Source organism: Ambystoma mexicanum, chromosome 11, assembly GCF_040938575.1.
Source record: "Ambystoma mexicanum isolate Mex_15411 chromosome 11, UKY_AmexF1_1, whole genome shotgun sequence".
Lineage (NCBI taxonomy): Eukaryota > Metazoa > Chordata > Amphibia > Caudata > Ambystomatidae > Ambystoma > Ambystoma mexicanum.
Window position 1 is genome coordinate 973,523,031 of NC_090934.1, and position 18,488 is coordinate 973,541,518.

Below are 18,488 nucleotides of genomic sequence, written 5' to 3' on the forward strand. Positions count from 1 at the left end.
GTGTAACCCTCTGACAGCCAATCAGAAAGGCCAAGTTGTCATCCACCAGGTGCAAGAAGGTGTTGCAAGTACTTTAATGTAGCAGGTAGCAGGGAGCTGTGTGTATGCTGTATGACCACATGTGATGTTCAGGGTCCTGTGAAATGGCAGAATGTGGCAAGAAATTGCCTTAAAAATGGGTAGTTCTGCAGTTCCTCCCATGTGATGTGGGCTGGGAGACCATCAGAATAGCCCAGATGATCTCTACCAGGTTCAGGAAACTGTTTATAGTCCTTTGTTGTTGGGGGTCAGGGTGCAATAAATGTTTTTAAATCTCAATTTCTTTTTGAATATGTGTTATCTGCATACCCGGGAACTGCTGACAGAGCCAGGTTTTTGAGTTTGGTCTGCACTAGCACGAGCTAAACAAAAGCTACCCCGAGGAGGCTTCATGCCTTGCCTGTGTCTGTGAACCAACGGGAAGGTCGTTGTGGGAGCTCGCCTGAAGTGTGGTAAACCTCTGCCTGCTCTCCTGCTGCTGCCCTCCTAGAGGTTTTCACAGATTCAAAAAAATCCCACATTCTAAATCTAAAAAAGGTTCAAGCTAAACTGTAAATATTCAATCACATTCTTAAATTCAAACTTAAATTCAAACTTGAATTGCTTGCTCAACGTACAGAGCACCCTGTGTGTAAAAAATCTCTAGGCCAAAAAACGCAAACTATCAATGAGGCAAGCTGTAAACCAGGTTTGAGTGTGTAACTAATCTCTCTTTGCTTGCTTCTTTATCAGCGAGTTGACACTTCATCAGATGTATTGAGGCCATGGGCGCCCCTCTCTCATTCAGAAGCAGGACCTTTCCATGCAGATACAGATCAGCTGCAGGCATACAGCGGCTGCTCCCCAACAGCATGAGGGTCTGCTGATGACTCATCAACAGGGAGTATATGCCTTAACGTACAATTTGCCTCCAGAAGACACCTCAACAGTTTTGAGGTGCAAATAAACTACACATGTTTGGTATGAAAACAGCAGTTGTAGGTGGATATCCTCAAGGAAATTGAGGAATGTGGCTGAGTGTATTTGTAGGAAATAACATGACCATAACAATTTAGCGAGTGTCTCAACCGCATCAGGGTAAGCGAGTGCCGCAAACTGCAGGTATGTGTTTCAAGTGCCTTATCATGTGTTATCCTCCTGAAAAATGCCAGCCTGTCCTTGAAAAATGAAGCACCGAGATGAACAAACCATAAATAATTGGTTTGTGCGACTGAAGAACAACTAATTTCAAAGAGCAGAAAAGCTCTAACCCTCACATGTTGTACATACTAGAGCACATTGTGTATGTATAGATCTGCGTGTTTACACGAGCAATGGTTTTGAAATGAGCACATTTCTAACTTACTCCATTACTAAGTGAAAAGGTATCGTAATGGCATCTGGGTGTAGATGCAGGATGGCGATGTCACAAGGGCATCTGTAGGTGGATGCAGGATGGTAAGGTCATATGGAGCCTGAAATGTTGGTGAGACGGGGTTCTAGGGGGTTCTATAGTGACAGGTGGAGTTGCTGTGCTGGCTGGGGTGGATGTCACAGTATTTCTTTCATCTGACTTACCTGTGCTCATAGTCAGGAATAAATGTACCTGTAACTTACCTCCTGACTCCAGCGTGGTGTGTGAGCCTGAGAATCCCATCCTCGTCGCCATTGACATAATGGGGTTCTCAGGCTCACACACCACGCTGGAGTCAGGAGTTAAGTTATAGGAACGTTTATTCCTGACTACAAGCACAGGTAAGTCAGATGATAGAAATACTGGGACATCCACCCCAGCCAGCACAGCAACACCAACTGTCACTGTTGAACCCGTAGAACTCTGTCTCACCAAAACTCCAGGCTCCATATGACCTCACCATCCTGCACCCTCACACGGATGCCCATGTGATATTACCATCCTGCATCTACACCCAGCTCACACTTGGAAATTTGAATGTAGCCATGAGGGTCCGCAGCGCCGTAACATAGGCATCAATGCCTTCCTCGACTCCTTGTGCCCTGGAGAAAAAGTGGTACCGCTCAAGTACTACATTGGGTCTTTTCCCAAACCGTCCTAATTTTCTGAGCGCTGTTTCATATGCGCTCACAACTTTCTCCCCTTCTCAGCTGCCTGGGACATACACCTCTTCACCCGGGAGATGCCTGACGACTATGAGTCCTTCGGTCCCCAGGAAATTCAATAATGCCACCTCCTTTTCATCATCGCTGTACTTCACTCCTCCAGCCGCTCTTATGTACACTTTGAATGCATCCACCCATAAATGTATTTATTTATTTATTTATTTTATATGTTTGTAATGCGTCGAAAGCCCGCAGGCATCAGGGCGCAGAGAGACAGAGTCATGTTAAGCTGTAATTCGCAGAAACAGAAGATAGTAGGGAGCGTTATTTAAAAAGATGGGTCTTAAGGTTTTTTCTGAAAGTGAGCAATTTTGGCTCTACTCTCAGCGAGACTGGGAGGTTGTTCCACTGCTGAGCAGCACAAATCGGAAAGGAGTTCCCAGCACCAGTCGTTCGGAATGCCTGGGGTATCTGTAACTTACCTTGTGTTTGGTATCTTAGAGCCCTCTTAGGGGTGTATCAGGTAAATTTGGCTCTAAAATAGGATGGAGCCACTCCATATAAGCACCTGTGAACCAGGGTCATAGATTTAAAAAGGATTCTATCCTCTACTCTGAGCCAATGAGTTGCCGTAGTCAAGACGAGCCAGTATAATGGCACTGGCAATTGTGCCCATGTTTTCTTCTGTTAGTAGAGGGCGTATTGCTCTCAGTAGCCTGATATAATATGCATTATTTTAATGGAGATAGTTGGTTTGGGATTCAGATCCCAGGGATGCCTCCAGCATCATCCCAAGTGTTTTCACATGGGCGACCACCTTGATACTTGAGTCTTTGATAGTGAATTCTTCAAACTCTTTACCAAGTTTTCCCCTTGCTTGACTGGACCCGAAAATCATGAGTTCGTTTTTTTTTACTATTCAAACACATCCAGTTGTCTTCCATCCATCTGTCTATCAGGCTGTATATGGTTGTAATCTTTTCCTTGTCTATTTGATAGTCTCCTTCCAATTCTATCACCAGCTATGTATCATTGGCGTAGTTGGTAAAGTGCACACCGATGGATTGTAACAATACACATAGATATTTCATGAAAAGATTGAAGAGTTGAGGAGAGATACTGGCTCCCTGTGGCACACCTGCACTTATAGGAGAGGAAGTGGAGAACTTCCCACGAAACTGGGGGTTCACCCGGGGACATTAAAAATGCTGGGGGAGGCCTGGCGTTGCTGTGTTGCATGATAGCTTGGGGTCACTCTCGTTGCCATGTGCATGCAACTTGCACGAAGGTGCACTGTGCGTCTTGCTCCTCACTGGCCTTTGTGTCCCTTTCCTTCCTGCGCCCCTTGCAATACGGTTTATGGGCTAACTTCATACACTTCACGTCTGTGGGTTCTGTATTTGGATTTTTATTTAGTTTTAAACTCTTTGGACATGAGGGTTCAGGGTAAGTGCTGGGACTTAAGTGCTCAACTCAGGTGCTGAAACTTGATGTTGAGTTTTGGTTCCAGTGTTTTTGGGGCAAAGCACATTATGTAGTTTCATGTTTTCATGTTGTTATGTTAGGTGTGTTGTTTGTAGGGGATTTTCCCCAGGTGGATTTGGTGCATTTCTCAGGATGGCCAGGTGGGTCTTGAGTGTTTTGCTATGAGGTGATGCAGGGTTCAGAATGGCTGGGTGGGTTCTGAGCATTTATGTGGTTGCAGTGAGGGGTGCATTCTTAGGATGGCCGGGTGGGTCCTGAGCGTTTGTGCAGTGAGGTGCTGCCAGGTTGATGTTTTTGGTACTGGGTGTTTTAGAAGTGTGGTGCTCTAGCAGTGTGGTGCTGCTGGTTCGGTATGTATGGTATTATGTGGTTGTGCAGTGAGGTGCTTTTGCGTTCAGGATGCCCGGGTGGGTCCTAAGTATTTTGCAGTGAGGTGCTGCAGGGTTCAGGATGGCCGGGTGGGTCCTAGGTGTTTTTGCAGTGAGTTGCTGTGGGGTTCAGGATGGCCGGGTAGGTCTGAGGTGTTTTTTCAGTGAGGTGCTACCGGGTTGTGATTTCTTTTTTCTTTCAGTGATTTGTATCAAGCAAGTTCTCCTCTATCTTCTTTGCCGGACGTCAGGTTCAGGTCATGGACTTGTTGGGGTGTTGTGTACTTAGGATTTTTCATGTTCCATTGTTTGCTTACCGGGAGTCGCATTGTGAAGTTTGCTTGGTGGTTGCAATTTGTGTTGAGTTGATGGGATGTTAGAGGAGGGAGTGGAGTTGGTGAGTTGTTAGTTCCAATAGATTGGTGTTTGGGACTTGTTTCCAGTGGTGTTTGGAGTTGGACTTTGGGCTTCCAGTGTTTCCAGTAGGTAGTTTATCATGTGTTTCCAGTGGGTAGTTTAGCTGGAGTTTGGATCTCATTTGTTTTTTTACTTCCTTTGGTGTTGGTGGGTTCATCTTTGCGTACCAGATCCAGTTCTCAATTTTTCCCTGGAGCTTGTGCGTTTCCAGGTTTGCTTTACCATGGTGTTGGTTTTCACATCTAGGCATTCCAGTTCCAGTCCTGAATATTTTTCTCTGGTGCTTTGGCATGTTTAGGTTTGTTTGTTCAGGTTTGTTCCGTCATTCCTATTACCTGGTTTTGATTGTTGCTCTGCAGGGTTTCCATGTGATCATCTTGTGTTTGTGTGTTGGTATTGTGGTGTGGGGTTGATTGGCATGCACAGGTCAGGGAGTTGTGTGTTGGTCTTAATTGGTCTGCGTGCTGGCCACACGTGGATTGTGCAAGAAGTGATTGGTAGTGTTGTGGATTTTCTCCTTGTGTTGTTTAGAAGGGAGGGAGAAGTGTCCTAATTGTATCTGGGTGTAGATGCAGGATGGTGATGTCATATGGAGCCTGGAGTGTTGGTGAGACAAGGTTCTATGGGGTTCTACAGTGACAATTGGAGTTGCTGTGCTGGCTGGGGTGGATGTCCCAGTATTTCTATCAACTGACTTACCTGTGCTCAGAGTCAGGAATAAACTTACCTGTAACTTACCTCCAGACTCCAGCGTGGTGTGTGAGCCTGAGAACCCCATTACTTTACCAAGCTTCTTTTGCAGGCCAGGTAAGGATACCATTTTCATCAAATTGGAAGATTTGTATACTTGTAGGCTCCTCCAGAGCTCTACTTCAATGCTTCTATTTTTGGCTTATTTGGTGATGCACTAGTGCCACCCATCACTGGCAGGCAGCCTCAATTTCACAGCCAGGGTCATCCCACAGGGTAAGGTATTTTCCAGGAGCCTGGAGCTCAAAACCAAAACATGCACCAAACCACACCTACTTCAGGCTTGGCAGTGAAGTGAAGGAGGATCTAAAAATATGGGGGAAGTTCCTCAGAAATTTCAACGGGACCATACTTTGGCGCACACCATTGAACACAGGGGACAAAAGAGTCCTTTTTACGGATGCAGCAGGGAGCAAAGGTTTCAGGGCCATACTAGGCACCAAGTGGGTGGCTGGGCATTGGCCGGAAACCTGGCACGCAGCAGGATGGACAAAAAACATCACTCTGTTGGAAATATTCCCCATCTGACTAACCATACTTATATGGAGCAGGCAGCTAGCTAACACAGAACTTCTGGTCTGGTGCGGCAACATGGCAGTGGTAGGGATTTTGAACAGAAGAACCACCAAATGCCACTTGGTACTCAAAGTACTACGAGCCATCACAACAGCCACACTGCATGAAAATATTGTTGTCAAAGCCAAATACAGCGCTGGAGCAGATAATAACTTTGCCGACGCTTTATCTCGCTTTCAGTGGACAAGATTCCGGGAGCTAGCACCTCACACCCAAGAAAAGATGACATCGATCCCAGCGGAATGCTGGGCGATAATGGGAAGCTAGAAAAATCTGCGTCAACGCCTGCGCCCTTGGGCCAATGCCGAGATGCACACCAACAACCAGGCACCTTAAAACCGGGTGCAGCAGCATGCTGCCCACAGAAAACACAAACCCTGCAACGGGGTTCCTAGAAAAGATGGCTAAGAAAGCCTTGGCAAGCAGCACTACAGCGCAATACAGTAAGTGTTTGCAAATGGTTCTTAGAACAACAGGGTTAAACCATGTAGAGCTAATTACAATAAAATACATAGAAATCTTTTTAAAGTGGGTGCACAAACAGGGTTTTAAGAAGGATTGGGCAAAAAGGCACCTTGTAGCAATATCCTACTTCTCAACCATATGAAACATTATTATTTAAAACAGCATTTTTTCCTCGCCTATTTCGGGGCTTTCCGGGTGGGGGAACTCATTGCCTCCAGCACAAAAGCCAACAATGGTTTAGGCATGATGGAAACAAGGGTTAGGCGGGACAGCGTCAACATAGAAATACAACGATCCAAAACCGGGGCAAAAAGGGCCATCAACATTTGCTGCATTGACGATGCACCAAATTGCCCGGTGTGCATCACCAATCTATATTATGCACAACGGCCCAAAGTGGGGGGGGGATTCCTAATACACGGGGACACAGCAGCCCTAAGTCACTACCAATTTAAAGGGGTACTGATGAAAGCAATCACTAAAGCTGGGTGGAATCCAAAGGATTTCGGCACCCACTCATTTAGGATCGGGGCAGCAACCTCATCATGGCAGGGAAGCTTAGGCTCCCAACAAGTAAAAAACAGGGTGTTGGAAGTCAGATTGTTACAAAAGATACATCAGACCTAAACTGATATAGTTCCACCCTGCACCCCCCCCATCTCTTTTATTCTTACACTCACTGTTTTTCTCCCCAGAAACAACATTCGAACGGGACCCACCACTAAGATCAGCCTGGATAGTCGGACACTCGTTTGTGTTCAGAACAGGGCGTTGGGCCGAGGAAACCAACGATGGTCCAGTTTTCAGGAACACTATCGCATCATGGTGGGGCTACAGAGGCCTCCACTGGCCAGACATCCATGACAAGCTAGCTGATTTAGTTGCATACAGAGACCCGCCGGAATTCTTGATATTTCATTTAGGGGGAAACGACCTGGTAAACATGGGCAGAAAAACTTTATACGAAGAAATATGTGCATCGCTTTCAGGCATTGCACACAATTGGAGGGACAGGGAAATCTATTTTTCAGCAATCCTGCCTAGAAAAATATGGCAGGGGGCCGCCTGTTATAAATCAGTCGACAACTCTAGGAGAAAGTTAAATAGAGGCCTGGAAAAATTTTGTATAGCCAGTTTGTTGGGATTTATAAAACACCCGACCATAACACTGGGTGACCTTGATCTGTTTCACAAGCATGGCACACACCTATCGGGGCACAGCATGGAACAATTTTATAGAGAAATCACCAGTACTTTAGCTACCAGAGGCTGCATATAACCTTACTTTTGGGGGAACCCAGGCATCCGATAACCTACCTGGGTGTGGCGGCACATGCCTGAGGGGGTAACCTCAAGACCCGGTGCCCAAAAGTAATTTATGATTACTGATATGAAAATATTGTTTATTTCCATAACCGGATCTGTAACAAAAAAGACCTACATCCTTTTTATTGCCAGCACTTGCCCAAATGTTGTGGTGTAATAATTCATGGTGAGGGAGGGGGTCGACCAGACACACACCCACACCCCAGCACAACAAAGGTAAGGGTTTGCCTGCATATGGGTCCAGCAGTTACTACTCTCACTTCCAATATACTGCCTCCCTTAGTCCCGTTGAGCATCACTACGAGTGTCTGTGCAGTTCCTTCAAGTAGTCACTGCTCTGCTTATTCTGACCCCCCTGCACACTGTCTGTTTCCTCAGGACTGACCCCTGCATGCCTCCAGACGGTTTGGCTGGGTGCCGGGTGAACTGTAACAGTTGGCACCCTACACATGGGGTTTGTGAATATTCTGCTGAAGATTTCTATTAAGGGTTTACGATAATTCTAAGAAAACGTGAAGATTCACCCAATTATGAAATGGTCTCCCTGACATCAATGAATTGATTTTGCAAGTCATTTTGGACTTTTGACTTTGCCTGTTTGCACAGTTCATTTTCTTGCACATGTCAGCACACAGTACCTTTGTACATTTTCATGCAGTACACGATTTGGGATGTATTCAAACACTCTGCCCTTTTTATGAGAAAAACAGAGAAAACAAGATATCTTTTAAATAACAATAAATGCAATTTTAATAGAAACCTCAAACCCAAAAAATGTTTAATTGCATGTGAGTGCATCCAGTTTTTTTTTTTTTTAAATTTGTTTTTTATTGACAACGTACATGACTGGGTGGGCCAACTGGCCTATCCCCCCAACAATAAATGCAAAAGAAAATCACATTGTCTGGATCATTTTTTGGTTAACTCCCAGCCCATATTACCCCCCTCCCGTTCCCACCCCCCAAACAATTAACACGCCATGTTTAGAGAAGATGCTTCTACGATAAGCCTAGTGGAGAACACTTGCATAGAACTCGTCAAAGAACAATAATCCTTAAGACAGCGGGGTAAGGCCATGGTGGGGTTAAGTCAGGGCTAGCCCCGATCTCTGAGAAGTACGGGGGCCCATGTATTGCAAACATTAGCCTAAACATCTACAGACGCATAGTAATACAGTCATCATGCAACAGCACTGCTGTCCATTCTTGGACAAAATCAGTCATGGAATCGTTTGCTATTGCTGAGAGTTTCTCATAACTAAAAATCGCCCTAAGTTTGCAGAGCCATTCCTCTTTGGAGGGGGTCAGGGAACTCTTCCATTTTTGCGCAAGCGCCAATCTCCCTGCCCGCAACATGGCACAGATGATCCTGGGGAAGGTATTCACCTCCGACTCAGGCATGGGGGAGCCCAGTAGGATTTCCAGCGGGTGCAAAGATGGACCATAGCCCTCAGTGTCTCTGATCCAGCTAAGCAATTCCGTCCAGTAAATCTGTATGGACGGGCAGTTCCACCACATGTGAAACCAGGTTCCCCGTTGGTGGCATCCTCTGGGGCAGAGGGGGGAGACATCCCGGTACATTCTAGACATTAGAGCCGGGGGGCGGTGCCATGAATGAAGGATTTTAAAGTTATGTTCCATAGCTGCTGTGTATAAGGAGCCCGTGAAAATGCCCTTGAAAACCGCACTCCAGGTGAGATCATCTATGGACCCTCCCATCCTCTCTTCCCATATGCGCTTGAAGGGTTGTCTGCCCTCCAGGTCTGCTGTAATCAGTACACTATAGAATTTAGACAGCGCACCCTTACGCGAACTGCTTTTGGCCAGAATGAGTTCGAATGGGGTTAGGGGGCGGCTAAGCTGCTCAGACCATCTAGGTTGGGTAAGTATCCCTTTCAGCCGCAGGAATTCAAAGACAGTGGGGGGCCTATCCACCAGGGCCTCTGTTAAGCTGTCGTATTCAATGAAGCCCTCTTCTCGTGTAAGCTGGGAGACTCTTTCCAGGCCCATGTCCGACCAGGCCTGGGTGTCCCGGAAGCCCCTCGTGCCCAGATCGATGGGCGGGCCCCAGAGTGATGACATCGGAGAAGGCCATGTAGATATCAGTTTATTAGCTTTGCTGGGTTTCCAGAGCGTCCATAGGACTGCTAAGGTAGGATGTGCCTTGAGGTGTGGGGGAAGTGACCTGGGCGGAGCCCAGAGGTAGTCTCTGACCTTTCTTGGGTGAGCGTGGGTGTCTTCGACATACGTCCAGTATGTACGCATATCCTCCCGTATATGCTCCAACATCACCCTAAGCTGAGCTGCTTTATAGTAGAGTCTAAAGTCGGGGAGTCCGAAGCCACCGTGGGATTTTGGGAGGGTCAGAGTGGAAGTTTTAATCCTGGGCCTTTTGCCATTCCAAATGAAGTGCAGGACACGGGACTGGAGTACCTCGAAAAAGGCCTCGGGTATCACGACAGGGAGTGCTGAGAAGAGATAGAGGAGGCGCGGTAGGACGTTCATCTTAACCGTAACCATCCGTCCGAGCCAAGAGAGCGTAAGGGGAGCCCATCTTTTGAGATCGTTACTGACCCGGGCGAGAATTCCGGGGAAGTTACGTTGGTATAGTTGTGACAGGTCCCTGGGGATGACGGTGCCCAGGTATCCTGTAGATTCCCGCTCAATTCTTACCCCTTGGATGTCGGTTCTGTTCCCAACATCCTGTTCTCCCGGGCCTATGGGCATAATGCTTGATTTGGACGTGTTTATTCTCAGCCCCGAGAAGGAGCCAAAGAGGTGTATGAGCTCAAACAGCCTCGGTAGGGATTCTTGAATGCTGGTCAAATAGCCAAGTATGTCGTCTGCGAATAGGGAGAGCTTAAACTCGCACTCACCACATCGTATTCCCGTGATTCCCGGGTCATTCCTAACCGCTATGGCCAGGGGTTCCATGGCCAGGGCATAAATGAGAGGTGACAGGGGACAGCCTTGCCGGGTGCCTCTGGAGAGGGAGAAGGGCTCAGATGTACCCCCGTTAACCAATACTCTCGCCGTGGGCGAGTTGTATAGTGCTGCGACCCACCGACAAAAATTATCTCCCATTCCCATTTTCCGAAGGACCTTGATCATATACGGCCACTCGACCCGGTCGAAGGCCTTTTCTGAGTCGAGTGAGAGGAGATACCCCTCCACTCCCTGCTCGGTTGCTTCATGCATAAGGTCCAGGGTTTTTCTAATGTTGTCTGAACCCTGGCGCCCCGGGATAAAGCCCACTTGGTCTCCATGTACCAGGGTAGGGAGGAGTTTTGCCAATCTATTCGCTAGGAGTTTAGCCAGTATTTTAACGTCCGTATTTAGGAGTGATATGGGGCGATATGATTGGCATAAGGTTGGGTCTTTGCCCTCTTTAGGTAAGACCACTATTAAGGCTGACATCATTGTGGGCGGGAGGGATCCTTGGCTAAGTGCAAAGTTAAACAGCTTAGCCAGGAAGGGGGCGAGTGTGGATCTATAAGTCTTGTAAAATTTAACTGAGAAGTCGTCATCTCCCGGGGCCGTGCCACTTTTTAAGGAGGAGATAGTGTCGATTACTTCTTCCGGGGAAATGGGGATTTCCAGGGTGTCAACTTTGTCTGGTAGTAGGCCCGGGACTGGGATCGAATCCAGAAATCTATCAACGTCCATCCCATCCCCTTTGTACTCTGAGCAGTATAACTTTTCATAATATAGCCTGAATTGTTCCGCTATTTTGGAGTCCCTTGCAGTCGAGTTACCGTCCGCAGAGCGGATTGAATTCACTCTCCTGCTGTTCCTAAGTTCGCGGAGTCTCCAGGCCAGTATCTTGTCGGCCTTTTCCCCCTTCTCCATGTATCTTTGTTTAAGAAAAGAGAGTTTCCTTTCCGTTTGTCCTACTTGGAGGTCAGCCAACCTGGCACGCAGCTTCTGCAATTCCTCCCACTGCCCAGGAAACATCTGTGTTTTCAGTTTACCACCCGGTTGTATGGCCTTTATTTTAGTTTTCAGGTCTTTCTCTTCCCGGACCCTCTCCCTTTTTTTCCCTGCGCCAATGCCAATCAGGGTACCTCTGATAGTTGCCTTGAATGCCTCCCATACTCCCATAGTGCCTACCTCCCCGTTGTCGTTGAGGGAGAAGTAATCATTTATGGCTGTCAGAAGGGTTTGGCGCGTCTCCCTGTCATGTAGTAGGAGGTCGTTACAGCTCCATCGGGAGCCGGCTGCGGGAGCAGGGGGGAGGCCGATCCTAATCTTGACCATGTCATGGTCTGTCCAGGGGACGGTTTCCACTCCCGTGCTTGTGACCTCTCCCTGCCTTGATGAATCAACCAGTATGTAGTCTATGCGCGAGAAGGCGTCATGAGACTTAGAGTAAAACGTGTAGTCGGGGTTCAGACCTTTCTTGGGTAAGCTCGTGTCACACAATCCCAATTCCGCATTCACTTCCTGGAAGGTTGAGGCCAATTTTTTGGTGCATCCAGTTTTGTGTTGCACTTTTCAAATGCACCTATGTTGTTCATATATGCATATGTGAAATATTTTTCTTGTGGCTGTGCTATAGTGACAGTTTACACGTGTAGGTGTTGTTGGAACTGAATTGATCCCCTGTATTTTATATGCTGCCCCACATTTGCATGGCAGTTCTCTGTAATTATACAAGATACATTTGTCGGCGATTAACGTACCTGTCCAGCTGTATCAAGAATTTCAAAATGGACGAACTCCCCGTCTATGGCAGCAGTGTGTCTGTAAATCATTTCTGCGGAAAACAAAGACAATCATTTGGCTTTTGATCTCTGAACAAGGTCATGGTGCAGTGCCTTGCATTGCCTAATATTTACAGAATTGCAAGCATGCGAGTGTGACAGTTCTGTCTTCAACCTCTAAATAATGACAACGTTTCCATGTGCAAAAGACAGACATGATTCAAAATCAGAATTCCGACAAAAGGGTCCGAATAGCCAAGTTTTCCTGCTGCTTCTGTTTGGAAAGTTCATAGAATATTAGTGTTTACAGTACTGGAATGCCCTTGCAGAGTTTAATACATGTTGGGGACTACATGGGCATGTGAACATGACTGCAATTGTACCTGGAGGAGCGCTAACCCGGGAAAATGGGGGAAGGGGATATAGAAATGGTCAACAACACCAGGTGCAGCCTGGACCATGGTAGAACATCAGCATCCACCAGCACGCAGGGGATCCACATAGCATCTTTACACCCACACCCTTTCCATGCTTCAGCCCATAGAGCCATGACTGAGTCATATTTAAAGAAGTGCTTAACATAGTGCTGATAGTGCAGCCCACGTGAAATTCTCAGCTCTGTGCTGTATGAATTCCAGACTACCAGAGTGCTGAGACTGGCTTCCACAGCCATTCGGGGTGCATTCTTAGAGGCGCTGCAATACCAGTATTGTGTTAAGTGGGGATACCAACATTAAATATGAATGGTCGTTGCGATGGCATGCCATTGTTTCCTATGCAGTAAATGTTACTGCATCACATAACAAGTGATGATGATGGGCGCTTTGCTGCTGCCTAGCATGCACTGCTGATGCAAGTGGGGGAGTTGATGAAGCCTATAATGTTTTCTTATTGGAATTCAGGATGAACATAGAGGCCTTTAATATATAGTTAGTATTGTAGATAGCGAGATGTAATTGCTTATGGGACGTGTAAATAACTTCCTTCCAGGGTGGAATTTGATTGTTTGGTTTGTGGGGTGTAATCAAAGGCCCCAAACTCATGGAACTGATGGGCCCACTGAAAAAAAGGCTTGCCAGCTTTCATCAAAGAAAATAAGAAAAAGCTTCACACAGAAATTGGGCCTATTAAGGCAGACAGTGGGGCTTCTGCACGTAACACAAGGATGTGAAAAGGCTTACCTGTCATTACAAAAGGAAAAGTAGCCTTTTTAATTCACGGTGGCAGAAGAAATCCAATGGCCCCTTTCACATGAAAAGCAGGATTTTCAAACAGTGACACTAAAATGACTTTGCATGAGTGTTTGCAGTTTAAAGCAAGAGAAGAGAAACATTTTCCGCTGCCAACATAAAGATGTCAGGGAAAAACCTATTGTGTGTTGACAAGATGTTATGTATATTATGCTTCAGGTGCAAAATACCAGCACACATTTGAAAACAAAAACCCACTTTGTTTCCATAAAAATGTTCCTGTAGGCCGGAGGCAGACCCTTTTTCTTGATATGGGGCAAACTTCACAAATTACTCCCACACTGAAAGCCTGGATTGCATCCCAGCTGTTTAGAACTGCAATAAAGTGTGGCTGCTAAGCAGTGTTGAAAACAGACTTTCCCCAGACTTGGTGTCTCTGAAAGCTCATTTCTGTGCAGAGCAAATGGCTCTAGCCAGTGCATGTTAACAATGTGGGGAGGGAGATCGCTGTGTTGCCAAAGCTTCCCAAGTGTTTACGACTGGCAGCTACCAACTTCAAACAACAAAGAGACTCATAAAAAAAAGCTCTGGTCACAGGCTGGCCCACAGAGGCAAAGGGCGCTGGGGCAGGAGGGCTCCAATTTGCATAACCTAAAGATCTCCTATTAATTTAAAAGGACTATTATCATTTAGGCATTTTTCTCAGCAACCATAGGTCATGCTTCCTTGATTGATGTGTCATTTTCATTAAGTCATTTCCAGGCAATTTTGTTGAAATAAAATTCATCCACCTGCGACTTAGGGAATTGTAATGGCGAGCTAAAAGGTGTTTGTGGCTGCTATGAACATGTCCCGTATTTAACAGTTGGCGAACTGGTGGGGAATAAAATTAGGTATGTGGGGAATACATTGCATGTTCCTAACCATTATGCTTTTAGCAAAAACGGCAACAAATTTCCAAACACCCAGGCAACATGGTGCAGACCCAGCTGTTTTATTAAATTCCCCATTATTAGCTGAAGTGGGATATAAATATATTGTGGCAGTTCCTAGTAAATCACAAAGGGTTTGACACATAACTAGATTTTTGTTAAAAATTAACATGAAACCAAAAGGGTATTGCAAATGGAAATTGCCATATGTCTGCTCCAGACTCCTAAACCAATCCATAGAGAGATGGGGGGTAGAGAGAAGGGTAAGTGGCCAATCCTCATTGCGAGAGCTCTTGCAGTGAAAAACCACATGTTGTAACCTTGATGGTGTCATCACTGGTATGTAAAGTGTATGCACTATGAGCAAAGGAGAGAACTGTTAAAATTACCATGAGACAGAGCTGCTAAAATTACCATCAAGAGAGCTACTAAAATGTATCATCTGACAGCCACAAGGAAACACCAAAAGGAGATCTGGAAGAGATTGCTTCTGGGTGGAGCTGTCCTTTGTTGGGAAGGCCTAAATGTTCACTGGGTCCTATGGTGGTACTGGTGTACTGGGAACCATCCTTGAGAGTGGAGTGACCAGACCCCTCCCCTGTCCTTTCAGAGGGTCGTGACATGCAGTTGGTTTTTTCAGAACTTTAAATTGAGATTTTCAATGTAAGTAGAATTTAACGCTTTGCAACTAAAGGGTGGGGGAATCTGGTGACTTTAAATTATTTACCTTTATAGCGGGGAAAAGGGGGGACTGTGTAGATCCTTAGCCTATTTTACTAAACAAAATATTAATTTAATTAATTCTCCTTGGCAGAACACCACAGGATGATTTTTGTTAAAATTTGAAATTAATAAAGCTCATTACCCGTATGCGCTGAAAACTATAGTCTGTAGTTTAATTGGGCAATCGTTCTGTTCAGCTTCCCCAACAAAGGCCTTTAAGTGGAGGGGGTCTGAATTCCAAAATTCTCAAATCCTCCTAATTTTTACCATCCAGCTTGCCCAAAACAGGCCTTCAAGTGGAGGAGGGTCTGACATTCAAAATTCTTAAATCATCCCAATTTCTCTGTCCCGCTTCCCCAACGCTGACCAAAGTATGGGGGGGTCTGAAAAACCCACTCCTAAATCAACCTTTGTTTATTTACTGCTAGCCTTTTAGGCACAGAGGAAAACCGAAATTGTACAGCACTGTAAATGTACAGTGATTTTATTCAGGGACCAGCGTTGATGATCATTTATTTTGAAATTTGTATAAAGTAAAATATTGTGATTTGTGTTTTCCCAACCAAATTGTGTGAGTTATTCATGTAGAGAGAAGTTTATTGCATTTATTTATTTATTTATTTGCATTTGTTTAGCGCACAGGCAGCCCAATGGGCATCGTGGCGCTTGTTACAGATATGAAAATGACTTGTTTTACATACATTGAAGTCATTACTTAGTTGCAAGAGAAGAAAACAGATATGAAGATGACTAGTTGTATATACATTGAAATAATTTCTTAGTTGCAAGAGAAGAGAAGTAGCTACAGGAGAGGAAGAGGAGAGAGGAGAGGAGGAGGAGAGAGTAAACAACATGAGGAGAGGGAATTAGTTAAACAAGGTGGTTTTCAGATTTTTTCGGAAGGCAGAGAGAGAGGTTTCTGCTCTAAGTGTGCTAGGTAGTGCATTCCATAGCTTAGGGGCAATGTAGAGGAAACTTATTCCACCTGCTCTAGCTCGGTTGATGCGTGTGACCTTAAGTTGGTTGGAGTGGCATTGCCTAGTTCGTCTGGTGGAGAGAGACTTGGTTAGCGTATCAGACAGGTATGGTGGTGTGGACAGGTTGATACATTTGTGTGCAGTGGTAAGTATTTTGAATGTAATGCGCTCTTTGACAGGAATCCAGTGTGCTGCCTTTCTGGCTTGCGCGATGTGGTCCCTTTTAGGTATATTGAGGGCTGCTCTTAGAGCATTATTCTGTGTGGTTTGGAGTTTATTGAGATTGGAGTTGGAGGTGCCAGCCAATAGCGCATTACAATAATCCAGTTTGGCTCCAATGGTGGCTCTGGCAATAGAAAGGCAATTATCTTTGGTTAGGAAAGGTTTAATGGCATTAATGAGCTTAGTGCTCAAGGCGGAGGCTGAAACAATGGAGTTGACTTGTTTGTCCATGGAAAGAGAGGCATCGAGGTGGACTCCTAGGGCCTCATTACAACCCATGCGTTAAGGGTATAAGCCTGATTACCATTTTAACGCCTACTTTTAGCAGGCGTTAAAATGCAAGGCGCTAACCCGCCTTGGTGCTAATTACGGCACCGTAATTTACGGTGCCGTAATTAGCGCCTTCCCCACTCCCATTATGGCCTATGGGGCAAAAATGGGAATGGGGAAGGGTAAATGGGGAATGGGGATTTACCGCCCCACTCACCTTGGAATGGGGCGGTAAATCCGCCATCCACCATGGTGTAAACAGAGTTTACACCATGGTGGTAAAGTAGGGAACTTACCGCCTGGGTTGTAATGAGGCCCCTAGTGTTTTTACAGAAGGTAGAACTGGGATGACACAATTGTCTATGCAGAAATAGGTGTAAAGTGGGTCGAGGTTAGTGAGAGTGGATTTTTACCCCAGGATGAGAATTTCAGTCTTGTCTCCGTTAAGACATAGGCCGTTAGTGGCCATCCATGCTTGGATGGTGGCGTATACGTTCTGGAGGGTGGCTGCGTCCTGATGGTATAGTCCTGAGAGTGGGAGGAGTACTTGGGTATCGTCCGCGTAGTTGGTGTATGCGATCCCAAGTGCGTCCAGTTTGTCAAAGAGTGGCTTGGTAAACAGATTATAAAGGGTAGGAGCCGTACATGAGCCCTGAGGGACTCCATACCTGATGGTGGTAGGCTCTGCATTAGCTATATTAGAGAACACTTTCATTACTCTTCCTTCGAGGAAGGAGGTGATCCAATTTGTGGCTTGTTTGGAGAAATGTGCGGCCTGAGTGAGATGGTTCGTAAGGATGGCATGATCGACTAAATCAAATTCGGCCGAGAGGTCTAGGAGGAGCAGAAGGGCCGGCTTGCCTTTGTCTAGAATTAGGGTAATTTGGTTACGCCACTGATAAAAGTTCTGTGTGACATTTAAGTGTGATCTATTATTACCTGTCATAAAGAACTGACATTAAAAAGTTTATTGCATGATACCTAGTTTGATTATGGAAGGAACTCCCTGTGTTGAGAGTGGCCTCTCAATATACCGTTACACAGTGGAGGCTCGTGGCCAGGATTTGACTGGCTATTTTTGACCCATGACAAATGCATTGTGACAGACTATTCATTTTGATGTAATTGCATTAAGGTGGAGGCAAAGTCATCTTTGTGTTGTTAAAGTGCTGCGAGGACTTGAATCCCGAGTTCCAGAGTGGTGTATGGGTGATAAATGAAGATTGAGTAAGAACCGATTTTGATTTTGCATTGTGAGTGGAAATTAGGTACGAACGGGGTGATTTCTGCCCCTGCGCAAAGGACATACTACAAAAATTGAAAAAAGGCCAGTACAAAAATAAATACCATTGAATTAGATGATGCCAGGAGACACCTCCTTACTAAACTGTTGATTTGCGGTCAGTGGACAGAGGGGGATGAAGGGAGCTAAAATGATTCAAGATGTCAAATCAGAAGGAATTGACCTTGGGTGTAAAGTTGGGATATGGCTAAAGCATTAAAGGCATTTTATATGACCCAAAATGCTCAAGAAGAACTGAGTCTAGCTTATCTATGCTTTCACTTGCAGTTAGTGGAAGAGTGAGTGCTGAAGAGTGAGACTTGTGCCCAGAGTCAGCCTGAGATTCCAAATGAGGCTTAGAAAGAGCAGTTAGAAAATCAAGCACAGCAGACCCACAGGTTTGAGTTAAAACAAGAAAGCCTCATGGAACAACTAAAATATAGTTAAACACCTAGCAGCATAAGAGTTCAGAGTGTGAGTCACTCTTTTCTGCACTGCAAGATGCACATAAAGTGTGCGTGGAAAATGTGAGCACACTGCAAGGGAAATGATGACAATATTTATAATAGAGGGCTGTTAGATGACTTTATGGCCCTTCAATTACAAATAAAGGAGTTCCAAAACGAAAACAGGCAGTTAATTATAAAAGTGGTTGATTCCCAAAATTACTTTTAACATATGGACCTTCTGTTATACCTGATCAAAC

The 18,488-nt window shown here is 45.5% G+C and overlaps 1 protein-coding gene across 1 annotated transcript in view; it reads right to left on the bottom strand.

The window, feature by feature from the left end:
- LOC138503980 (ras-related and estrogen-regulated growth inhibitor-like) overlaps nt 1–18,488 on the bottom strand; it is a 550,084-nt gene that overhangs the window by 40,789 nt on the left and 490,807 nt on the right. Inside the window, exon 3 of the mRNA XM_069624127.1 lies at nt 12,166–12,239. Within this exon, the coding sequence (XP_069480228.1) occupies nt 12,166–12,239 (74 nt within the window). The remainder of the gene's footprint in view (nt 1–12,165; nt 12,240–18,488) is intronic.